At 51.1% G+C, this 25000-nt stretch overlaps 1 protein-coding gene across 3 annotated transcripts in view; it reads right to left on the minus strand.

Moving 5' to 3' along the window:
- The window catches only part of LOC123764092 (irregular chiasm C-roughest protein), a 268455-nt gene that overhangs the window by 37577 nt on the left and 205878 nt on the right, over positions 1 to 25000 (minus strand). For all 3 annotated transcript variants that reach the window (XM_069329891.1, XM_069329890.1, XM_069329889.1), the window contains exons 7-10: positions 18916 to 19015; positions 10465 to 10644; positions 7327 to 7585; positions 3271 to 3429 (exon numbers count right to left, since the gene is read on the minus strand). In XM_069329891.1, coding sequence (XP_069185992.1) covers positions 3271 to 3429; positions 7327 to 7585; positions 10465 to 10644; positions 18916 to 19015 — 698 coding nt within the window. The remainder of the gene's footprint in view (positions 1 to 3270; positions 3430 to 7326; positions 7586 to 10464; positions 10645 to 18915; positions 19016 to 25000) is intronic.

The raw sequence follows: 25000 nt of genomic DNA on the forward strand, positions 1-25000 counted from the left end.
GGTGGCCTGGTAGCTCCAGTGGTGGCCTGGTAGCTCCAGTGGTGGCCTGGTAGCTCCAGTGGTGGCCTGGTAGCTCCAGTGGTGGCCTGGTAGCTCCAGTGGTGGCCTGGTAGCTCCAGTGGTGGCCTGGTAGCTCCAGTGGTGGCCTGGTAGCTCCAGTGGTGGCCTGGTAGCTCCAGTGGTGGCCTGGTAGCTCCAGTGGTGGCCTGGTAGCTCCAGTGGTGGCCTGGTAGCACCAGTGGTGGCCTGGTAGCACCAGTAGTGACCTGGTAGCACCAGTAGTGACCTGGTAGCACCAGTAGTGACCTGGTAGCACCAGTAGTGACCTGGTAGCTCCAGTAGTGACCTGGTAGCTCCAGTAGTGACCTGGTAGCTCCAGTAGTGACCTGGTAGCTCCAGTAGTGACCTGGTAGCTCCAGTAGTGACCTGGTAGCTCCAGTTGTGACCTGGTAGCACCAGTAGTGACCTGGTAGCTCCAGTAGTGACCTGGTAGCTCCAGTAGTGACCTGGTAGCTCCAGTAGTGACCTGGTAGCTCCAGTAGTGACCTGGTAGCTCCAGTAGTGACCTGGTAGCTCCAGTAGTGACCTGGTAGCTCCAGTAGTGACCTGGTAGCTCCAGTAGTGACCTGGTAGCTCCAGTAGTGACCTGGTAGCTCCAGTAGTGACCTGGTAGCACCAGTAGTGACCTGGTAGCACCAGTAGTGACCTGGTAGCTCCAGTAGTGACCTGAGAAATACTGAATACGAATCTAGCCAAAATTATTTTAGCAAAACATTGTAACATTGAAGAGACGGAGAGTGGTGAGGAACACGTGAGGTGGTGAGGAACACGTGAGGTGGTGAGGAACACGTGAGGTGGTGAGGAACACGTGAGGTGGTGAGGAACACGTGAGGTAGAAGCAAGAGGTGAGGGATGATGTGAGTGTAACATGGAGGGGCCTGGAGCTAGAGAGTGGCCGACATCACAGGGTCAAGATCTCGGCCAGACCAACATGTGTGACAACTGAGGGATGAACTGACTTTGGTGAGATGTGTGTGGAGGGGAGAGGGAGGGAGGGAGGGAGAGAGAGATGGGGGAGGGTGAGGGGGCGGTTCCGAGGATCTGTGTGTCCCAAGGGCCCGGTCTCTGACCAGGCCTGCTGGTCCGGTCCACCATAATGCTGGAAGGTTGAGGTGGAGGTGCCAGAGGCTGGATGACACACACACACACAGGAGACTGTCACACCGTCCACCATGGAGCCCCGACCATCACTCACATGCGAGCAGCCTCCACTGGGAGCTAACTAAGATGTAGCTCCAGTCGAAGTATGAAGCACACTTTTGAGCACAATTATCCAAGCAGCATCATTATTAATTACTGAGTTAGCACTATTAGGGAAGCAGAATTAGGCCAGGAGCCCGCACATACAGACGGGTTGGGGCAGCAGAGGGCGGGGGCGGGGTGCGGCGGGGTGCGGCGGCGGGCGGCGGGGGCGTCTCAAGGAGCCGCCTTACCTGAGGTCAGCTTCCCCCACGTCGCAGGTGGGCGTGTAGAGGGCCGCCTCCATCAAAGGCCGCGGCAGGTTGTGAGGAAGTTGTAACCAGGAGTGAGGAGCCGTCGTTGTAGTGGCGTTCATCACACTAATGGCCGGAGGCCTGGGGGGGGGAGGTACTCACCCAATTGTACTCACCTAGTTGTGCTTGCGGGGGTTGAGCTCGTTGGTCCCGCCACTCAACTGTCAATCAGTCGGTATAAAAATTCCTGAGCCTACTGGGCTCTATCATATCTACATTTGAAACTGTGTATGGAGTCAGCCTCCACCACATCACTACATAATGCATTCCATTTATTATGAAAAAATTCTTTCTAACGTCTTTGTGGCTCATCTGGGTACTAAGTTTCCACCTGTGTCCCCTTGTTCGTGTCCCACCCGTGCTGAAGAGTTTGTCTTTGTCCACCCTGTCAATTCCCCTGAGAATTTTGTAGGTGGTTATCATGTCTCCCCTTACTCTTCTGTTTTCCAGGGATGTGAGGTTCAGCTCCTTTAGCCTTTCCTCGGAGCTCATTCCTCTCAGTTCCGGGACGAGCTTGGTGGCATACCGCTGAATCTTCTTTAACTTTGTCTTGTGTTTAACTAGGTATGGACTCCAGATTGGAGCTGCATACTCCAGGATTGGTCTTACATAAGTGGTATACAGGGTCCAGAACGATTCCTTACACAAGTTTCTAAAGGCAGTTCTTATGTTGGCCAGTCTAGCATATGCCGCTGATGATATTCTTTTGATGTGGGCCTCTGGGGACAGGTTCGGTGTGATATCAACCCCCAGATCTTTCTCTCTATTTGACTCTTGCAGGATTTCACCTCCCAGATGATTCCATGTGTTCAGCCTCCTGCTCCATTCGCCTAATTTCATTACCTTACACTTTCCTGAGTTGAACTTTAGCAGCCATTTTCTAGACCATTCCTCCAGTTTGTCCAGGTCATCCTGTAGTCTGTGTGTATGTGTATGTGTGTGTGTGTGTGTGTGTGTGTGTGTGTGTGTGTGTGTGTGTGTGTGTGTGTGTGTGTGTGTGTGTGTGTCTCTCTCTCTCTCTCTCTCTCGCTCGTGGGCAATTAAACAAACGATGACGAGGAGGAAAGCGCAGCAATAATTGACAAATACCCCGCATCTATAGCGAGACTAACCCTCAGTGCATCTATAGCGAGACTAACCCTCAGTGCATCTGAAAGAATCGGAACTCGCCAGGTGAACTACCGGGACAAGTGGCGCTGACAGCAGAAAAGGCGCGGAGGCGAGTGGACGAGACGACGGTTCGAGACCCAGACAAAAATCTCCTCACGGAGCTTTAAAGAGGAAGTTTGGGGCACTGACCCACACCTTCACAACTCTCCCCCAACACTTCACTGCTCATTAGTACACTGCCAGAGAGTTAGAAAACAGCAAATAGTTTGATATTTTGCGTATAAACTGCAACACAGATGCTGTGAAGGTTGATCAAGTCTAGTGTACGAGACGGACTGGACTGGAAGGACTGGAGGACACGGGTGGATGACTGAAGGACACGGATGAACGACTGGATGACACGGAGGTGTCCAGCGCCCCACACCTACCCTACACCTAAAGGCTCACGAGAACAGAACGTCGAGGCAAATTCAATATGGAACTTCATAAAGGAAATACGGACGAGAAATATTACAAATAAAATTTATTTCAATAGCTCACCCGAGGATGGAAAGGCGGGGCTAGTGAGCTGAGGTACGCCCCTACTAGGCACAGGACAACAACTTACTCTCCTCGTTCAGCCGAATCTGCTTCCTGGCCACACCGTACTCGTTGACGACGGAGCAGTTGTAGGCGCCGAAGTCGTGGCTGGCGGCGTCGTGGATCACCAGCAGGTTCCTGAGCCCCTCGCCCTGCCGGTCCTGCACCAGCTCGTACCTCGGGTCACCTGCACACCCGGGGGAGGACACCAGCGTTAGTGCTGCTCCTGCTGCTGCTCCTGTGTGTACAGCAGGGGCACAGCAGGGGCACAGCAGGCGTAAGATGACCATAGTCGTGAGAAGGAAGGGGAGGGGAGCTATGTGTCAGGCCAGGGTGGGAGAGAGAGAGAGAGAGAGAGAGAGAGAGAGAGAGAGAGAGAGAGAGAGAGAGAGAGAGAGAGAGAGAGGGAGGAGAGAGGGAGAGAGAGAGAGAGGGAGAGAGCGAGGGAGCGAGGGAGCGAGAGAGAGCGAGGGAGCGAGAGAGAGCGAGAGAGAGCGAGAGAGAGCGAGAGAGAGCGAGAGCGAGAGAGGGAGAGAGCGAGAGCGAGAGAGGGAGAGAGCGAGAGCGAGAGAGGGAGAGAGCGAGGGAGCGAGAGAGGGAGAGAGCGAGGGAGCGAGAGAGGGAGAGAGCGAGGGAGCGAGAGAGAGAGCGCGAGGGAGAGCGAGAGAGAGAGAGCGAGGGAGAGCGAGCGAGAGAGAGAGAGCGAGAGAGAGCGAGAGCGAGAGAGAGCGAGAGCGAGAGCGAGAGAGAGAGAGTCAGTGAGTGAATCAGTGAGTCAGCGAGTTAGTGCGTGCGTGCGAGCGAGCCTGTGTGGGTCGAGAGAGCAAGAGACTCCGCCAACTTTGGGTCAAGTAAAGGGGGCAAACTTGTAATTACAACGTCGGGTTTGTAGATTAGTTCAAGGTGCTTACACGGAGGAGAAGAAGAAGAGATGAGGAGATAGGAAGAGAAAGATAAAGCCATGTGCAAATATATAATTCAAAATTTTATTTACCACCACAAACTTTAGCCAAACATTCCCAGTTTGCTAATTGTACGTCGTAAATGTGGGTGATTGTAGTGGCTTTGTTGTGTAATTGGGGGGGGGAGGAGGGGGGGAGGGAGGGGGCTGTGCATGATAAGCAAAGCAAATTATACAACTAGCTCATCACACTTGTAAGTTGCTTAACTCAGAGACTGTACCTGTGGTCGGTCTCGAACCCATTGTTGATATTATTATATACCTCAAATTGTGTAACTAGCTTATCCAGACTGTAACTTGCTTAGTTAAATCCACGTTGGGGTTCAGTCCCTGAGCCCATCATTATGTGCCCCTGTAACCCTATCCACTACTGCCCACGGGATGGGTATGGGGTGCATAATAAATGAACTCGACTAAGAAAAGTTTTACCTATAAAATAGCCAGGCGGGAGATGGCTGGCTACTCTTGATCAGAGGAAACATTGGGGCTCAATCAAGTCATTAACAGGATTAAAAAAAGCACGATAATATTGAGATCAAAGGTTGCTGGTAACCTTTCAAGAAAGAAGTTTTTATTATTTTTCTTTTAATTTTGGGGTAAAATTAGACAAATATAAAATTCATGTAAAAGGATTACGAATGTCGGGATTGAATCCTCTTGGCCCCGAAATTTATGAAAATGTTTTCTAAGCGAAATACTGAGTACTATACAACTGTGTTGTGTATACAGGGGCAGGTGAGAGTGATATGGCATACACTGTTCCCCTAATGTTAAACTAACCTCCTAGAATGGTTGGCAAAGCTGTAAAAACAAAAAACAAAAATGGAGGTATGATGGCATCTTTAAGATCTACTCTGACAACCTCAAACATAGAACGCCAAAACTGTATATATGCCTCTCTGTGTCGTACTGTCTCTCTCCCCCTCGGTACAGCGCCGCCTGCTGTAGTACACGACTCTGTACTTGTTCCCATTCTTAAGAACTGCCGTACAATCTATGGATGAGCTGGAGAGAGAGAGGGGGGGCCCCATTATCGTCCCCCCCTGATAAGTATGGCACCATTGTTCCAAAAACGCTGCTAAAGTATCTAGGTATGTACTTATGAACCTTTCTAACTTATAAACTAGACAGCTCTGACTTTCAATTTACACACAAAACTCTTTACTTAGCGAGGCATATGTAGTTTTGTTAGGGCAAGTGTTAAGCTAAGATGACTAACAAGGAACCTCTCGTCTCTCTTTCGTTCCCTGAGGCTTCCTAAGCTTATGACCAAGTTCAACACATCAAACTTTGTCATGAATTCCGAAATGTAAAAGTATGCCCTGTTTGTTGGAAATTTCCAACAGTTATTCTTATCCCTAATACAACTGGATGTATTTCCTGTATTAGGCTTCAAACACATCTAATATTCATTTACTAATCCTTAATACAACAGGATGTATTTCCTGTATTAAGCGTAATAAGTAACTAACACTACTAATATGTAGTTTAGTATCGTAGAATTTACTGTATTAGGTTGTGGAACATCCTGTAATTTCTCCTAGAACTGTGTAGTGTTGCGTCAGCCACGCACGGGGGATAAAATTTCCACATACCTGTAGATCTTATACAAATGCAACCATTTACTTTCCTTTATTAGGAATAATAATTTAGTAATAGGTTTACTTTTAGTATACAATAGTTTACTGTAATTTCCTTATCCAGCTTAATCGCTGTTCCAGTAAATAATATCATAATCTAACATCATTTCCACCACCAAGCAAGTATTGTTTAATTTGTGCCGTCTACATTAACTGACGTGCACTGTGAGAATTAAACATCACCACAAAGAATTTATCTAAACCATCAAGAGTGTTCATACACGCCCCCTTCCCTATTTAGCTTTAATAAATAAATATAATTTATGCTCGAATCCTCACGGTGAGCTATTGCGCATGCGCGACTTTGGGGAGGGAGGAGAGAGGACTCTCGCCATTACCAACAAGAAGCGTGAAGGTCCAACAAATTGGTCCGAAGCGGTCCAACAAATCTTATCATCCAATCAACATCCGAACATCCTTAGATGACAGATTGAGGACGCAGCTTACCAGAATCACGGACACCAGTTCGGCAGGCATTTTACCTTTTATTAATATTTATAGAGCTCTTAAATATGACTAATATAGGTAGCAATGTCGTCACGCTGCGGGCGTACCAAAAATTCCATGTAAGTGCAACTTCTTCCCCTCCAAATATTTAGATATTACCTTATATGTGTGTGAATACCAGTTTGGGGTGGAAATTACGGAATTATCATTATTGCAGCATGGTGCAACACCCCTGAGGAAGTGTGTGACCGCCATACCCTCACCTGTGCCAAGTATCACTATCTCAAACTGTTCCCAGACTGGCGTACAGTGGACTGCATCTACGTCCCCCTGTCACAGCTGAGATATAATCAGTCTTCATTGTAGATAGTACCTTATTATTCAGAGTCCATATACATATATCTATATATCTGATACTGCCATTTATGCATATTAATCTTTACATTGCAGTAGTATTTCTTGCATTACATATTTTACTCATTATCCATGTGTGTGCATATTATACTTACTATTATTATTGCATAATAAATGTTACACATAGATTAATCTTATAGAATACCCCCCCAAAATGTGTCATGGGAGGCTGGCTCTAGAATTATATAATTTACAGTCATTGCTTAAAGGAATTAATTCATATATAATCATAGATCTATAAGCCACTGATTTTCTCACTTCATTACTCATTCTGATCCTTCGAGCTATCTTAGAATTAATCATTATTTTGCATTCTTAAAATTATACATTTTATTAGTATTATACTGGAGCCAGAATTCCCCACACCGTTATCGCTAGAAACCTCTACATCTCTTATCACGTAAGTAAAGTTGCTGTGAAATGGAGTAATGTCCTGCGAAATGTTCTCACTAAAATATGGATCAGTCTGTTTTAGGTAAATGTGAAGGAGGTGAGGTTAGTGTCAGAAACCTTCATGGCGACTAGCCTAGCTTTCTGGCGTAACAGTGAGAGAGAGGAGTGAGACAGACATGTAGACACACACGCACTGAGAGAATGATGGTGGTGAGAACGTCCGACTCACTGAGGTCAATGTCCCTGCCGTTGTAGGCCCAGGTGACGCGGATGGGGCTAGGGATGGAGACTGTGCTACACTCCAGGCTCACCGTGCCGCCCATCCTCCCCCGCTGCTCTCCGGCACTGACGATGGTGGGCGGGCCCTTCACCAGCACCCGCAGGCCGCCCTCCACCTCCGGGAACCCCCTGACGGAGGCCACGCACCTGTACACCCCCGCTGTGGACGGCTTCACTCTCAGCCTCAGCTCTCGTCCTGTCCCGAGGATCTGTTATAGTTAAGATAAGATGGCGAGGAAGTTAACGGGTCTTGCTGAATATTAACATCTTTAAGTTATCTCTCCTACAGCTTCTCTCCTATTGTAAGAGCCTATATAAATGTCTTTTGGTGTACAGTGCATATAGACAGTGCTGGGTACATTTGAAAGTGGCGCCAAAGCAGTTGCTAGCTTGCGCATGCGCGGTAGTATTTATTTTTTATATACAAGAAGGTACATTGGGTTTGTGAGAATACATTGAATAGTACAGTATTTACAATCTTGTAAAGCCACTAGTACGCGCAGCGTTTCGGGCAGAAACGCGTATAGTATAGTATAATATAAACAAGTATAGTCTTCTTGTGAGACGTTCTCTAAAATATTTGAAGAATGTTGTCCCAGTATATAAGATAAACATTCTAAACTACATTTTGTGACAATTATCAAATATAAGGAGTGAAATGTAGTGCATTAGAGAGTGCATTATATAAATAAATTGAACCTCACGAACATTGGAAACCCCACAGCCCAGGATCAGTCCTAGACCCCACAGCCCAGGATCAGTCCTAGAACCCACAGCCCAGGATCAGTCCTAGAACACACAGCCCAGGATCAGTCCTAGCACACAGCCCAGGATCAGTCCTAGCACACACAGCCCAGGATCAGTCCTAGCACACACAGCCCAGGATCAGTCCTAGCACACACAGCCCAGGATCAGTCCTAGCACACACAGCCCAGGATCAGTCCTAGCACACACAGCCCAGGATCAGTCCTAGCACACACAGCCCAGGATCAGTCCTAGCACACACAGCCCAGGATCAGTCCTAGCACACACAGCCCAGGATCAGTCCTAGCACACACAGCCCAGGATCAGTCCTAGCACACACAGCCCAGGATCAGTCCTAGCACACACAGCCCAGGATCAGTCCTAGCACACACAGCCCAGGATCAGTCCTAGCACACACAGCCCAGGATCAGTCCTAGCACACACAGCCCAGGATCAGTCCTAGAACCACACTTTAATTCTTCCTTCTCGTCAATGATCTAGCCAGGGTGGTCGAGTCGAACATGTCAATATTCGTTGACGGCACAAAGTTAGTGAGAATAGTGGGGACAGGTGGAGATCGCTGAGTATTGCAAGAACACCTAGTCAAGTCAAAACCAAAACAACTAGCCTAACTATCCTAGGCCTGGTGAAAAACACACTATCAATGTATGATAATTTCTATTTGAAAAAATATAGTTTTGGATTAGTTAATGTGGAATTATATGTTACAGGTGTGTTCTGGACGAGCATCACTTGAAGGTGTGTTCTGGACGAGCATCACTTGAAGAAGGGCTGCCTTCGTATTTAAACGAATAATAGCCAATAAATTAATAATTAAGAGACAAACACTTAACGCAGGCTAGCGGGTGGGCCGACCCACCCGGCTGCTGGTGGTGGGCCGACCCACCCGGCTGCTGGTGGTGGTGGGCCGACCCACCCGGCTGCTGGTGGTGGTGGGCCGACCCACCCGGCTGCTGGTGGTGGGCCGACCCACCCGGCTGGTGGTGGTGGGCCGACCCACCCGGCTGCTGGTGGTGGGCCGACCCACCCGGCTGCTGGTGGTGGTGGTGGCCCGAACCACCCGGCTGGTGCTGGTGGTGGGCCGACCCACCCGGCTGCTGGTGGTGGTGGGCCGACCCACCCGGCTGCTGGTGGTGGTGGGCCGACCCACCCGGCTGCTGGTGGTGGGCCGACCCACCCGGCTGCTGGTGGTGGGCCGACCCACCCGGCTGCTGCTGGTGGTGGGCCGACCCACCCAGCTGGTGGTGGTGGTGGTGGCCCGAACCACCCGGCTGGTGCTGGTGGTGGGCCGACCCACCCGGCTGTTAGTGGTGGGCCGACCCACCCGGCTGTTAGTGGTGGGCCGACCCACCCGGCTGTTAGTGGTGGGCCGACCCACCCGGCTGTTAGTGGTGGGCCGACCCACCCGGCTGCTGGTGGTGGTGGCCCGAACCACCCGGCTGCTGGTGGTGGTGGCCCGAACCACCCGGCTGGTGCTGGTGGTGGGCCGACCCACCCGGCTGTTAGTGGTGGGCCGACCCACCCGGCTGTTAGTGGTGGGCCGACCCACCCGGCTGTTAGTGGTGGGCCGACCCACCCGGCTGTTAGTGGTGGGCCGACCCACCCAGCTGGTGGTGGTGGTGGTGGCCCGAACCACCCGGCTGGTGCTGGTGGTGGGCCGACCCACCCGGCTGTTAGTGGTGGGCCGACCCACCCGGCTGTTAGTGGTGGGCCGACCCACCCGGCTGTTAGTGGTGGGCCGACCCACCCGGCTGTTAGTGGTGGGCCGACCCACCCGGCTGCTGGTGGTGGTGGCCCGAACCACCCGGCTGCTGGTGGTGGTGGTGGCCCGAACCACCCGGCTGGTGCTGGTGGTGGGCCGACCCACCCGGCTGTTAGTGGTGGGCCGACCCACCCGGCTGTTAGTGGTGGGCCGACCCACCCGGCTGTTAGTGGTGGGCCGACCCACCCGGCTGTTAGTGGTGGGCCGACCCACCCGGCTGTTAGTGGTGGGCCGACCCACCCGGCTGTTAGTGGTGGGCCGACCCACCCGGCTGTTAGTGGTGGGCCGACCCACCCGGCTGTTAGTGGTGGGCCGACCCACCCGGCTGTTGGCAACCTTATCAAACAATTTCTGATACTAATTGTAACGGGACTCGAGTTTGTACTGAACAAAGCCCTGTATCCGGAGATAATACAACCGGGTATCTATTGGCAACAGCCCCGGTACCCGAGGACACTGTAACCCCCCAGCCCTCCCCTCCCCTACAGCACGTCCCCCCAGGTCCCCCAATCCTGCAGCCACAGACTATCATCACCCCGAGTGAGAGCATGAGGTACCGACCTTATCAGAGCCGTGACGGTGCCAGGTGATGCTTGAGGGCGGATTGGAGTCTACGTCACATCTGAGCGTGACGTCGGTGCCGGCCTCAGCCATGACGTCGTGAGGCAGGGAGCGGAACAAGGGCCCGTACAGCACCTGTAACACCTGCGTCTTCTTCGACGACCCCACCTGGTTGGAAACCTGGGGGGGGGGAGGAGGGGAGGGGGAAGAACCAGTTGTAAATTGTTGACAAAACATGATGCCACTCAGAGCTGTACATCAGGAACTGATTGGTGCAGCTTTATAGCGGAGTATTGTAGTTCACTCAGACACCTGCTTCGTAGGAGAGGACGGGGGTTAAGATGGTGAGGGTGGAGGCTGTCTCACACACACACACACACACCAGAAGACGAAGATACGACACATGAAGAAAGGGTCGTGTTTCTTCATCTCCTGGTGTGTGTGTGTGTGTGTGTGTGGTTTGGTCATCCTAAGGGCAGGTGTGTGTGGGGGAGGGGCCACAGTTAAGTGAGCACTGGAAACATGTTGAGACACGTGTAGGGATTAGAGGAGACATGTGTAGTCCAACCCCACACGTTGTACATGTGTCTCCTGCTCTCACCAACGTGTAAATGACATGTGCACACATGGCCACAGGGATATTATTGGTAGTGTGTATTTTGTACCTGTGTGATGGGAAACGGGTATTACTGTGTCTCATTAATGTGAAGAGGAGGGATGAGGAGGAGTCTACCGAGTATAACAGGCCAGGGAGCATACCCATTACACCAGGACAATATTGATATAACCCTGCCTAGTTAATATAATTATACCACCTCTTGTCCGAAATGTCAGAAAAGGTAGTATATAACACCCCCCCCCCCACTGATCTAGGACCTATAATGGTATACCTGATCACGCAGAGTAACTCTTAAACCTAACAAGGCGTGATAGACCCGGCCAGGTCCTCTAACTAGCGTACCCGAACAATTATAAATGTCTTAATCAAGTCTTGAGACTACAGAACTACCACATGCCTGGTCAGGTGTGTACGACCACATGCCTGGTCAGGTGTGTACGACCACATGCCTGGTCAGGTGTGTACGACCACATACCTGCTCAGGAAAGCACAGAATATCAAAGAGCACAGAATAACAACAACACAGATAACAAGTAACACTGATCAACACAAAAGTGAAAACAAAGAATAACATAAAACACATAAGAACACACACACAAAAGCAGCACCACCCAGACGGGGCGCGCCAAAAGCGTCAGTAATGACAAAAGCGCACAAGGAGCACTATAAACCAAGGGTAAATTATAAACACGAATACACATACAAAGAAAGACATACAAAAATAACACAAACGCAAAACACACGCACCATGCGCCACACCACACAACAGCAGACAACACACGCACCATGCGCCACACAACAGCAGACAACACACGCACCATGCGCCACACAACAGCAGACAACACACGCACCATGCGCCACACCACACAACAGCAGACAACACACGCACCATGCGCCACACAACAGCAGACAACACACGCACCATGCGCCACACAACAGCAGACAACACACGCACCATGCGCCACACAACAGCAGACAACACACGCACCATGCGCCACACAACAGCAGACAACACACGCACCATGCGCCACACAACAGCAGACAACACACGTGTTACGTACTCCTAATAGATACGTAAGTAAATATATTAATATGTACATTTATAATTGTATGTAAATTACAAGCATGTATATTGAGATACTTATATGTTCTATGCAAATGCACATTCATGTTACAGTGTTGGCGTTAGGCCCAACGTATCGTGGGAATGATTGTTTTATTTCTTTGTGTGCTCAGTTTTCCCACGGGAACTAATGATTTATATGTGATCATAAGTGGGTAACAGAGGTGAATAATAATTGAGTGAACTGTATCTGGCAAATTGTCGTGGGATCGTCCGTTGCTGGGTGTGCATGCCATTATTCCCTTCTGTATGCATATTTTAATTACTATGTAAAGAAACACTTACCTTATGTTTGTATATCAATATGTATTAATTATTCATTAAGTTAGTTTAAGATTACTCTTGTCACAATGTATTGCTCCATTGTTGAAATAAATAATATTGTAACTTTGGCAAATTGTTCGCGGGGCAAGGCAATGTTTTTTGACTCCCGCGTTATTTTAGTCAGTAGCTGAACGGGAACCAGAGAGATAACATCTTGGAGTTAAGTTATATATGTTGTTCTGTCATAGCCATATATATTATAATTGTAATTTAATGTCTGGAAGATACAGTGATATTTTTAATGTGATATATTGTGACCATATAATCATCTGTTTGCTATTGAGATTTATTTAATATAGATGTGAATAAGAGTGTGTATCTATTCTTCAGTCCTAATGAAGATTTAATTTTGTGCTCATTACTTATCAAGGGGTTATACTGGTGATTCGCTATTGAGAACAGCAGTTGTGTCGTATCCCTAGACGTAATTAAAGTTTGGCTGCTGTAGAGTCACGAGCCTTAACGTACGATAGGTAACAACACGCACCATGCGCCACACCACACAACAGCAGACAACACACGCACCATGCGCCACACAACTGCAGACAACACACGCACCATGCGCCACACCACACAACAGCAGACAACATACGCACCATGCGCCACACCACACAACAGCAGACAACACACCACAGAAACGAGAACACAATAACAAACTTGTTAATATAACACTGTAAATACAACATAGTAAGGAAATGCAGGAAAATAACAAAGGAATACAACAAAGCAATACACAGCACAGTACATAAAATAAAGGAAACAGAACACATTAGCATTACATAGTAAAATAACATAGCAAAAAATAAAGGAATCGGTATAGTACAAACCGACAATGGAACATATAACACAGGAAAATGACACAGATAACAGAACAAAGTGTAAAAAAAAGCATAAACACACAAACAAACAACACATGCCACCCATACGGGGCGTGCCAACAGGAACCATAATGAAAAGCACATAACACAAGGCAGCAAGACAATACGACAATGAACACAAGCACACAAAAAACACACAACAATAGAACACATACGAAACAAACAGCCACCCAGCACACAAACCCGACCCCCACAGACAGAGGACGGCCAGCCACCAAGCAGAAAAAACACCCACGCACCGGACACATCAGGAGAGAGACAGACATGCCACGCAACACCACAACACACCCATACCCACCCACACACAAACAAAACCCTGCCACACAAGGTAACCAAGCAAACCCCAGTACACACAAAGACAAACAAACACAGACCCCCCAAACCTCCACCCACCAGAGGGAACCGAACCAAAGGAACACGCACAGACACACACAACCACACCCACAGGAACCCACCACCTACACCAACGCAGCACCCCGGACATACTCGACCGTGAACCAAGCATCAAAAACCCTAGGAAAGGAGCGACGCAACCACCACATAGTATAAGACAGACGGCCTTTCAAAAAGCCCAAAATCCTCCCCACCCCAGACCCCTCCACCCTACCAACCCATAAACAAAAAATATAGTCCGCTAACAACACCCCGAGCGTGTTACGCACCCGCCTGGAGCCCCGAGGGAACGAAAAAAACAAAAACCGCAATAGGTCGACCTGCACCCCTGGACCACAAAAGGCTGCAATGACATCCCCAACCACCCAACCAAACCCTGAACCTGCGCACAAAAATAAAAGACGTGCAACTGAGTCTCACGTCTCCCACAATGAACACAACTATCAGAGGCGACCAAACCCAACAAAGAGCCTCGCATTCGTAGCCAAAGACTCATGCAAATATCGAAAAACCAACTCACGCGTCCGTGGCGCAATACACGGCCCACTCAACGCCTCCCACACATTCCCCCAGTCGAAACAAGGGTACAAACCCTCAACCCTGGGAGGCACCCGAGAGGCAAGCGCCCCATACACCTCCCGACAACCAAAAAGAGACAAACCCAGGAAATCGACAAAGCGCCGAAGGATCAAAACCGCCCACGAATACACTGGAGGCGTATACATGGCCACCTCCCGGCAACGATCCAGATCAAGCAAAAAACTAAACCTCATAGAGCAGTAAAACAACCCCAAGGAGTTTAACCCACCCCCTAACACCAAACTCCTCCGAACCGACCCCCAAAACAAAGCCAACGCCTTCACATAGACATCAGGAATACCAATTCCACCTTCTGACACCTTAAGACATAACGTAGATCGACGAACTGGACGATACCGGCCACACCACACATAACGATACACCAAACCCTCCAGAGCGCGAGCCTTCCGCCGATCCAACGGAAAACACTGCGCAACAAAGCAGACCCGCGACAAAACCTTACAAGACACGACAATCGCCCGCTGGTAAATAGTTAGGGCCCGTTGCGACAACATCCCCACAGCTACGCCCCCCCCCCCCCCCGCAAAACTGCCTCCCAATTAAACTCCAAGGACTGCACATACGACCTGAACCATGTAATCCCCAGAACCCGAATGGACTGAACCACCGGAAACCACGAACTAGACCACACCAAACGAGAGGCCCAACCCCAGAAGACAAGACTTTCCACGATTGACCAAAGCCCCTGTAGCCGACTCAAATTGAAGCACCAAATCCTGAACAGCAGGCACAGAACCCTCAGAGGCAACAAACAAGACCGTGTTGTCCGCATAACCACAAATCTTGAGGGACAAGCCATTCGGCAAACACGGTGAGACAACAGAACGACAAGCACGCACTGCGCGAACAAAGGGCTCCTGAAACAGAATATATAGAAGCATCGACAGAGGACACCCCTGTCGAACTGAACGCCGAATAGCGAAGGGAGCACTAAGGAACCCATTGACACACACCCTACTACTACAACCAGCATACAACATCCGTATCCAGCCCACAAACTGGGGCGGGAAACCAAACCTCTCCAGGACCCGCAAAACAAACCCAATTGGCACGCGATCAAAAGCCTTGGACCAATCCAGGCTTATCATGGCCGCGGGAACACCAGACTCCTCCACATAGAGGAGCAAATCCCGAAAAAGGGAATTGCATTGCACCAACGACCTACCCGGAACGCCACAAAACTGACCCCAAGAGATCACCGACCCCACAACCGAGCGCAAACGTCCAGCCAACAACTTGGAAATAATCTTGTAATCCACATTTAGCAACGTAATAGGCCGCCAATTTGCAAAAAAAACGTAAGTCCCCCTCGGAAGAAGCCGCACAAGACCATCATTTTGCGAAACGGACAGAGACAAACTCTGAAGACAAAACCGAACCACCTCCAAAAAATCGGCACCAAGCACATCCCAAAACTCGACATAGAACTCCATTGGAAACCCATCCGACCCTGGAACCTCACCACGACGAAAGGACCGCACAACCTCCCAAAGCTCCGAAGGGCTTATCTCCCGCACAAGACCCACACAATCCATACCCGACAACCCCGGTGCACAGTGTTGGAGGAAGGACTCCATCAACCCCTCATCCCCCGCAACCACCCCATACAAAGACTCCAATTCACCACGCACATAATGCAAAATTGCCCCCGTGTCCGACAAAACCGAACCGTCCGGCCGATGAAGACCTGCCAACAAAACAGAGGCACGCCCCACCCGTTCCTTCCGCAGTAAAAACTGCGAGAGCTTCTCACCACACAACCATTCCTCCACCCCAGCCCGCACACGTACCCCCTCAGCCCACAAATGAGATCCTTACACACCGAGATCTCCCGAAACCTATCTAAACCCTGATTCAGCAACCCATACAGGCGAAATAACCGTGCCTGCAAGACCCTCAACAGACCAAACCTTCCCGACGCCTCCCGCTTCGCCATCACCCGAAAAAACGACCGACATTCCACCTTAGCCCACTCCCACCACTCCAGGACCGAGGGAAAAGTCCCCTTCCGAGCGGCCAAAACAGCCCACCGGGCTCGGAACTGGGCACACACAACAGGGCATTTCAGCAACCCACAATTCAGTTTCCACCAGCCACGGCCAACCCGCACCTGGCTGCAAATCCCCACCTGCAACACCACCATGCAATGGTCCGAGAACCCCACGGGAACCGTCTGCAACGAAAAAACCGAACCACCCCCAGTAGGCACGTAAAAACGATCAAGGCGAGAGCAAGCCCCACACGAGATAAAAGTGTACTCCAAAGGACCCCCTTGCAACACAGCCGCATCCCGAAACCCGTAACTCTTCAAGGTAGCAGTCAAAGCCAGCGAGATATTCGCTGGACGAAGACTATTGCTATCCCGCGGCGATGTAATACAATTAAAATCCCCCCCCCCCAAAATCATCCCCCTCGTATCGTGCCGCAAAAAATGCAGCACATCACGGGAAAAGAAAACCTCCCGGTTCTGCCTTTGCGCCGCCCCAGATGGTGCGTACACATTCAAGAGAAAGACCTCAGACACCAAAAAGGAGACCCGAACTAACAGCACCCGACCACCTTCGTCCATCTCCGTGTGAAGCACGGAAATCGGGGTCCGCTTAGAAAGCAGGATCAACGTACCTCCACACAAGCCACGCGAAGGGTTTAACTCCACGGTAAACCCCTCAGCCAACACATGTAACAACCCCACTTCCTGCACAATTTGCTCCTGCACAAAAGCCACATCCACCCTCCACTCACGCAGCATCGACACCAGGCCCAATTGTACAGCCACAGAACGCAAGCCATTCACATTCAGCGAAGCACATGTTAATTTAGGATCCATCGGGAAAAGAGATAAACCCTATCTAACCACAAAACCGTCATACCGGTCCGGCCGACACCCCGTGTACGGAAGCAGTAGCAGCCGCCACCGGGTTCCCAGGCGACGGAGATGCACTCCCCACAGGGGGGGGGGGGGGTTGGAAGGCCAGAGTCCTTCCGGAGCTTGATCACAAGGCCGCGATCATCACTGCCACCGTCCCCCGGATCCACTACCGCCCACTCCGGGCTCCGTACCCCAGGGGACCCACATACGAGATCACCAGGAGGGTCCACAACACACCCTCCACCGCCCGGCACCGACGGGTCTACTACAGACACCGCCACACCCTCATCATCACCGACACTCGCATCAGGCTCTAACCTCCGCACCGAAGGCCCTCGGTCCCCGGAGCGACCAGTCCTGTTCGTCTTCCGGCGCTTCGTCTGAGAGCCAGGTTGACCCTGGACAGCAGTGGTGGAAGGACGACGAGAGGGGCGACCTCCTTCCAAGAACTCATCTGCCTCCAAGGGTTCCACACCAAGGGCACCAGAATCTGGCGCGACATCCTCCACTGGCGACAAAACAGGGCCACGCCCCACCGAAGCGTCAACATCGACGGCTATGGCAACCGGAGGCGGATGCACCTCCACATGCGTGACCACCGCACTATACCACCCACACCAGGGGGGTCCACAGACATCGGACCCGACACGTCAGCACCAGTGGGGCGCACCGCACCCACAACACCATCATCACCGGTAGGTGCAGGGGGAGGGTTCAACCCGGCAGGATCATCCTCCAAGTCCACAAGGCCATGTAGAGGCGGAAAATCCTCTTCTCGGAAGACACTGACCAACAGGACGGTGCCATTACGGCAACCAGCAGCCTGGTGTCCAGCCATACCGCACCGAAAACATGTGTGCTCCTGTCCCGCATAAAAGCACTGCACCTTGAACCCCAGCAGCACCATCGACGACGGGATCGCCTTCCTCAGCTTCATGGTAACCGTGCGGATACCCATCAGGACGCCACGAAGACGGCCAGACTTCAGCACATTCGCCCGACAGGCGAGAACACTCCCATATCCTCCTAAGAACCGGCGGAGCAGGCTCTCTGGGAACTCAAACGGCAGCCCCCGCACCACCACAAAAGTCACTGGAACACACAAGTCCGTTACAGAAACCGTACCCGCCGCGCCAGGCAAAGGTACAGTACGCCCATCATACTTGTCGACCATATCCCGGTACACCACAGCGTCAGTCAGCTTAACCAAGGCCCAATGTTCCCCAGCCAGCTGCACACCACACACATCTGCAGGGTTGAGACCCAGCACATCCAGGAGAGCAACCTCCAACAATGTGTAGTTCACCTGACCAGAGAAGGCCAGCTCAACCGTATCCACACGCTTTATAGGCGGCATGGGCAACGCCATCCCGCCGGCCCGCCAGGCCAGAGGCCACAAAAAACGCCACCAGCTGTGTGCACGCCAAACGTCCAGGCAAGACTGAGGAGCGAATGTAAACAGAACCGCTCCGCACGGCTGCCAAACAGCCAATCCCCAATTTGTTATTCTGTGCTTTCCTGTTTATATGGTTACTATACGCTGTACTTGCTCTGTTTTAAAAATAAAAAGAAAAAGAAAAAACATACCTGCTCAGGTGTACGACCACATACCTGCTCAGGTCGTGCCACCACCACTACCACATACCTCACATGATATCGACTTCTGGTGAAGATTTCTGGATATCTTGTATAAGGTGAGGATGCTGGTAGTGTCGTTTGGTAGGAGGTGGTCGTTACGGTACCACCTGTGGAGGAGAAACACTGGTTGAGAGCCTCGTTACCCATACCAGGGACCAGATTCACGAAAGCACTTAAACAAGCACTTACGGAACTCACAGTTCCTGCGACGGCGCTGGAACCAATCGTATTGACGTATGCCTTTCCATTGGAGACTTTCAGCGCCGTGGAGAGGGGGACCCGCTGCCTGGGTAACAGCTTCACCCTCGAATCAACTTATCCTGGCTTTGCGCCGTGGAGAGACCACTCCAGACCAGGCCGACACAAGAGCGCAACTCCATAGTCTCCTGAGACTGATGGATCCTGCTACTACTACGAACCTGTACATCTTTTCTCAATCTTTGGCGGCTTTGTTTTCAATTATTAAACAGTTAATGAGCTCTGAAGCACCAGGAGGCTGTTTATAACAATAACAACAGTTGATTGGGAAGTTTTCATGCTTGTAAACTGTTTAATAAATGTAACCAAAGCCGTGTCCATCTTTCCCGAATCTTTGACGGCTTTGGTTACATTTATTAAACAGTTTACAAGCATGAAAACTTCCCAATCAACTGTTGTTATTGTTATAAACAGCCTCCTGGTGCTTCGGAGCTCATTAACCGTTTAATAATTGTAAACAAAGCCGCCAAAGATTGAGACAAGATGTACAGGTTCGTAAGTGCTTGCGTAACTGCTTCGTGAATCTAGCCCCAGGTTCCTATAACATTCCCACACACACATTATAACTCCATGAAAAACAAAAGTTATTCATGACAATGATATATGGATGTATAATTTTTTCTCTCCATTACGACACACGTTTTTGGCTCCGTCTGTTTAACATATATTTCTATAGGAATTAAAATGATTATGTTATTTATCTCCAGCAGGAAATCTGGAACAGAAATCAATATTAAATACAATAAACATGAGGCACCCTCCCAGGTCCCTCCCCCCCCCACACACCCCTCCCTATATCCCCCCACACACCCCTCCCTATATCCCCCCCACACCCCTCCCTATATCCCCCCACACACCCCTCCCTATATCCCCCCCCACACCCCTTCCTATATCCCCCCCACACCCCTCCCTATATCCCCCCCACACATCCCTCCCTATATCCCCCCCACACACCCCTCCCTATATCCCCCCCACACCCCTTCCTATATCCCCCCCACACCCCTCCCTATATCCCCCCCACACACCCCTCCCTATATCCCCCCCACACACCCCTCCCTATATCCCCCCCCACACCCCTCCCTATATCCCCCCCACACACATACCGAGTCTCCCCCCCCCCCGCAACACACACACACACACACACACACTGTCCCCTTCCCCCCCTCCTCCCTGTCTCCACCCCCACAGTAACGAACCTCAGCGCCATCTATGATTCAGATTCCGAGTTAAGTACAGTTTACACCTGCCATTAATAATGCTTCCCTTCTTCTAGTCTGCTGTTCTGGGAGCTGATGAGCTGCCAGCAGAGTGGCAGCAGAGAGAACCAGAGGCCAGGTGGACCTCTGATCGTATCTGCTCGAGAGGATAGTGGAGCGCTGGAAGAGTCCAGTGGAGTCTAAGACTCCACACTAGTGGAGTCTTATCCCTCACATTTGATGGACAAAGTGTCAATATTGGGCCTCCAAGTTGTGGGTTTAGTTATAGTTGAGCCTAATAGTAAGTGGAAGCTTTTGTCTTCATTTGATTTCTGGAACGTTAAACATGTCACTATATTTCCAGCGCGGGTTATGGATCTCTGGACGCGAGAATGATCAGAGAATACAGGAACCTGATTAATGGGACGCTTGTAACACCCACCCCAACACACCCTCCTCACACCCACACCCACCCTCACCCTCCACCCACCCACACCCTTACACCCACACCCACCCTCACCCTTACACCCACCCACACCCACACTCACACGCCCTCCTCACCCTCACCCTCACACCCACACACCCTCCTCACCCTTACACCCACACCCTTACACCCACCCACCCACACTCACACGCCCTCCTCACCCTCACATCTACACACCCTCCTCACCCTTACACCCACACCCACCCACACCCTTACACCCACCCACCCACACTCACACGCCCTCCTCACCCTCACATCTACACACCCTCCTCACCCTTACACCCACACCCACCCACACCCTTACACCCACCCACCCACACTCACACGCCCTCCTCACCCTCACATCTACACACCCTCCTCACCCTTACACCCACACCCACCCACACCCTTACACCCACCCACCCACACTCACACGCCCTCCTCACCCACACACCCACCCACACCCACACACCCTCCTCACCCTCACACGCACATGTCGGAAATCCGACTCACAACATGTTAACATAGTAAGCATTATAAATATAGTTAATTTTCTATAGTTACTCATTAACAGAAATTTAAAAGAAATGGGAGATTCGGTGACGTGATCACAACACGTACATTTAAGCTCCACAACTAGTCTTTAAAACAGCAGTCTAATGTTTAAACTTGATGATACGTGGCTAAGTAAAGACCATACCCAACTTTACAACTTAACTGGTTATAAAGTCATTCACAACTGTAGGCCTAACAAAAAAGGTGGCACAGCTATACATTACCAAGATACCTTCATCTGCACTACTGTCATTAGTGATAGACCACTACTGTCAATATACCTTTGCTCAATTCAATTCTTTGCTTTAATTCTCGATTAAATCCCTTAAATCCTCCTTTACTATTGGAGCTATCTATAGATTTACCAATTCCAACAAACTGCATTCTCAGATGACCTAAGGAATCTTATCTTAAACAACAATCTCGACAAAAATCACATCATTCTGGGAGGTGACTTCAATATTGACCTGGGTCAACACAATAGCCATGTTTCCTAAACAGCATGAACTCCTGTATGCACAATCACCAAGCCCACCCAAATCACTCAAACATCCGCCGCTACCTTGGATGATTTATTGATGAAGGTTAAGCCACCCAAAAGGTGGCACGGGCATGAATCGCCCGTAAGTGGTGGCCCTTTTGAGCCATTACCAGAATCATTAGCTGATACTGGAGATCTGTGGAGGTGCGACTGCACCCTGCGTGACGGGAGATGTCTCCCGTGTGCTACCTTGGATCACTTATGGACCAACATAACAGCTCTCTTTGCATCTAGAATAATCACTGACAGAACTGACCACTATCCTACCTTCCTCGTAGTGAACATAGACATAACACCACCAACTAACAAGAAACTTACCTTTAGCTAAGGTAAGTTTGTTATAAACTTGTTTTATTATAAAGAATTTAAAGAATTCTTCAAAACAACAGTCTGGTGTTTAAACTTAATAAAAACGTATTCACTAGGACTGGATACAATATAATTATCCATAAAACTGAAGCGTGCCTCCCTAAGTCCATAAGACAGAGTAGGAACCAAGAAATAATATTGGAACCAGAGCCTCGGGGAGGGAGGCGGGCAGTCATTGTGGCAGAATGTAAAACCCACACACACACGAGACAGGACTCGATCCTGGAGGTTTGCGCCACGCATCACATACGATACACTATTCTATCTTACAGTGCCTTGCCACAGCCACCTCTACAACCAAGGGACAGAGCTGAGTATCCTTGTTTTACATCTATCTTTAGAAGGCCTAATAATCTTAGATGGTAACACTTCGGTTAAGTAGTGGAGCTACACCCTGAACCAAGTAAGGATATCTTTATTACATAATCCTCGCATCATTTCACATGTTGGCCACACCCTGGACCACATGTTGGCCACACCCTGGACCACATGTTGGCCACACCCTGGACCACATGTTGGCCACACCCTGGACCACATGTTGGCCACACCCTGGACCACATGTTGGCCACACCCTGGACCACATGTTGGCCACACCCTGGACCACATGTTGGCCACACCCTGGACCACATGTTGGCCACACCCTGGACCACATGTTGGCCACACCCTGGACCACATGTTGGCCACACCCTGGACCACATGTTGGCCACACCCTGGACCACATGTTGGCCACACCCTGGACCACATGTTGGCCACACCCTGGACCACATGTTGGCCACACCCTGGACCACATGTTGGCCACACCCTGGACCACATGTTGGCCACACCCTGGACCACATGTTGGCCACACCCTGGACCACATGTTGGCCACACCCTGGACCACATGTTGGCCACACCCTGGACCACATGTTGGCCACACCCTGGACCACATGTTGGCCACACCCTGGACCACATGTTGGCCACACCCTGGACCACATGTTGGCCACACCCTGGACCACATGTTGGCCACACCCTGGACCACATGTTGGCCACACCCTGGACCACATGTTGGCCACACCCTGGACCACATGTTGGCCACACCCTGGACCACATGTTGGCCACACCCTGGACCACATGTTGGCCACACCCTGGACCACATGTTGGCCACACCCTGGACCACATGTTGGCCACACCCTGGACCACATGTTGGCCACACCCTGGACCACATGTTGGCCACACCCTGGGCCACATGTTGGCCACACCCTGGGCCACATGTTGGCCACACCCTGGACCACATGTTGGCCACACCCTGGACCACATGTTGGCCACACCCTGGGCCACATGTTGGCCACACCCTGGGCCACATGTTGGCCACACCCTGGGCCACATGTTGGCCACACCCTGGACCACATGTTGGCCACACCCTGGACCACACGTTGGCCACACCCTGGACCACACGTTGGCCACACCCTGGACCACACGTTGGCCACACCCTGGACCACACGTTGGCCACACCCTGGACCACACGTTGGCCACACCCCCGGACCACACGTTGGCCACACCCCCGGACCACACGTTGGCCACACCCCCGGACCACACGTTGGCCACACCCCCGGACCACACGTTGGCCACACCCCCGGACCACACGTTGGTCACACCCCTGGACCACACGTTGGCCACACCCCTGGACCACACGTTGGCCACACCCTGGACCACACGTTGGCCACACCCTGGACCACACGTTGGCCACACCCTGGACCACACGTTGGCCACACCCTGGGCCAGATGTTGGCCACACCCTGGGCCAGATGTTGGCCACACCCTGGGCCAGATGTTGGCCACACCCTGGGCCAGATGTTGGCCACACCCTGGGCCAGATGTTGGCCACACCCTGGGCCAGATGTTGGCCACACCCTGGGCCAGATGTTGGCCACACCCTGGGCCAGATGTTGGCCACACCCTGGGCCAGATGTTGGCCACACCCTGGGCCAGATGTTGGCCACACCCTGGGCCAGATGTTGGCCACACCCTGGGCCAGATGTTGGCCACACCCTGGGCCAGATGTTGGCCACACCCTGGGCCAGATGTTGGCCACACCCTGGGCCAGATGTTGGCCACACCCTGGGCCAGATGTTGGCCACATCCTGGGCCAGATGTTGGCCACACCCTGGACCACATGTTGGCCACACCCTGGACCACATGTTGGCCACACCCTGGACCACACCCTGGACCACATGTTGGCCACACCCTGGCCAGATGTTGGCCACACCCTGGACCACATGTTGGCCACACCCTGGACCACATGTTGGCCACACCCTGGACCACACCCTGGGCCACGTGTTGGCCACACCCTGGACCACGTGTTGGCCACACCCTGGACCACGTGTTGGCCACACCCTGGACCACATGTTGGCCACACCCTGGACCACATGTTGGACCAGCTCTCTCACACTGCCTAATCAGGCCATCACGCCATACACAGCTATGAATTCCTGTTTATACTAACCCCTGTTTACAATACAGTAGAGTGTAGTATTAACCCATTATAATGTAACCTGTTTATACCACCATTTATCGTATAAACTATGTATATGACATTAACAGTAAATGTTTATGGTTTATCACCACCAATTGTGGGATAAGCTGTACACATTTACCAACCTTCAACTGTGTTAAACTAATACCTGGCAGACTGATTTAAATACAGTCCACTACTTGAAGTAAATGGAAAATA

This window comes from Procambarus clarkii, chromosome 23 (genome assembly GCF_040958095.1).
Source record: "Procambarus clarkii isolate CNS0578487 chromosome 23, FALCON_Pclarkii_2.0, whole genome shotgun sequence".
In the NCBI taxonomy this organism is placed as follows: domain Eukaryota; kingdom Metazoa; phylum Arthropoda; class Malacostraca; order Decapoda; family Cambaridae; genus Procambarus; species Procambarus clarkii.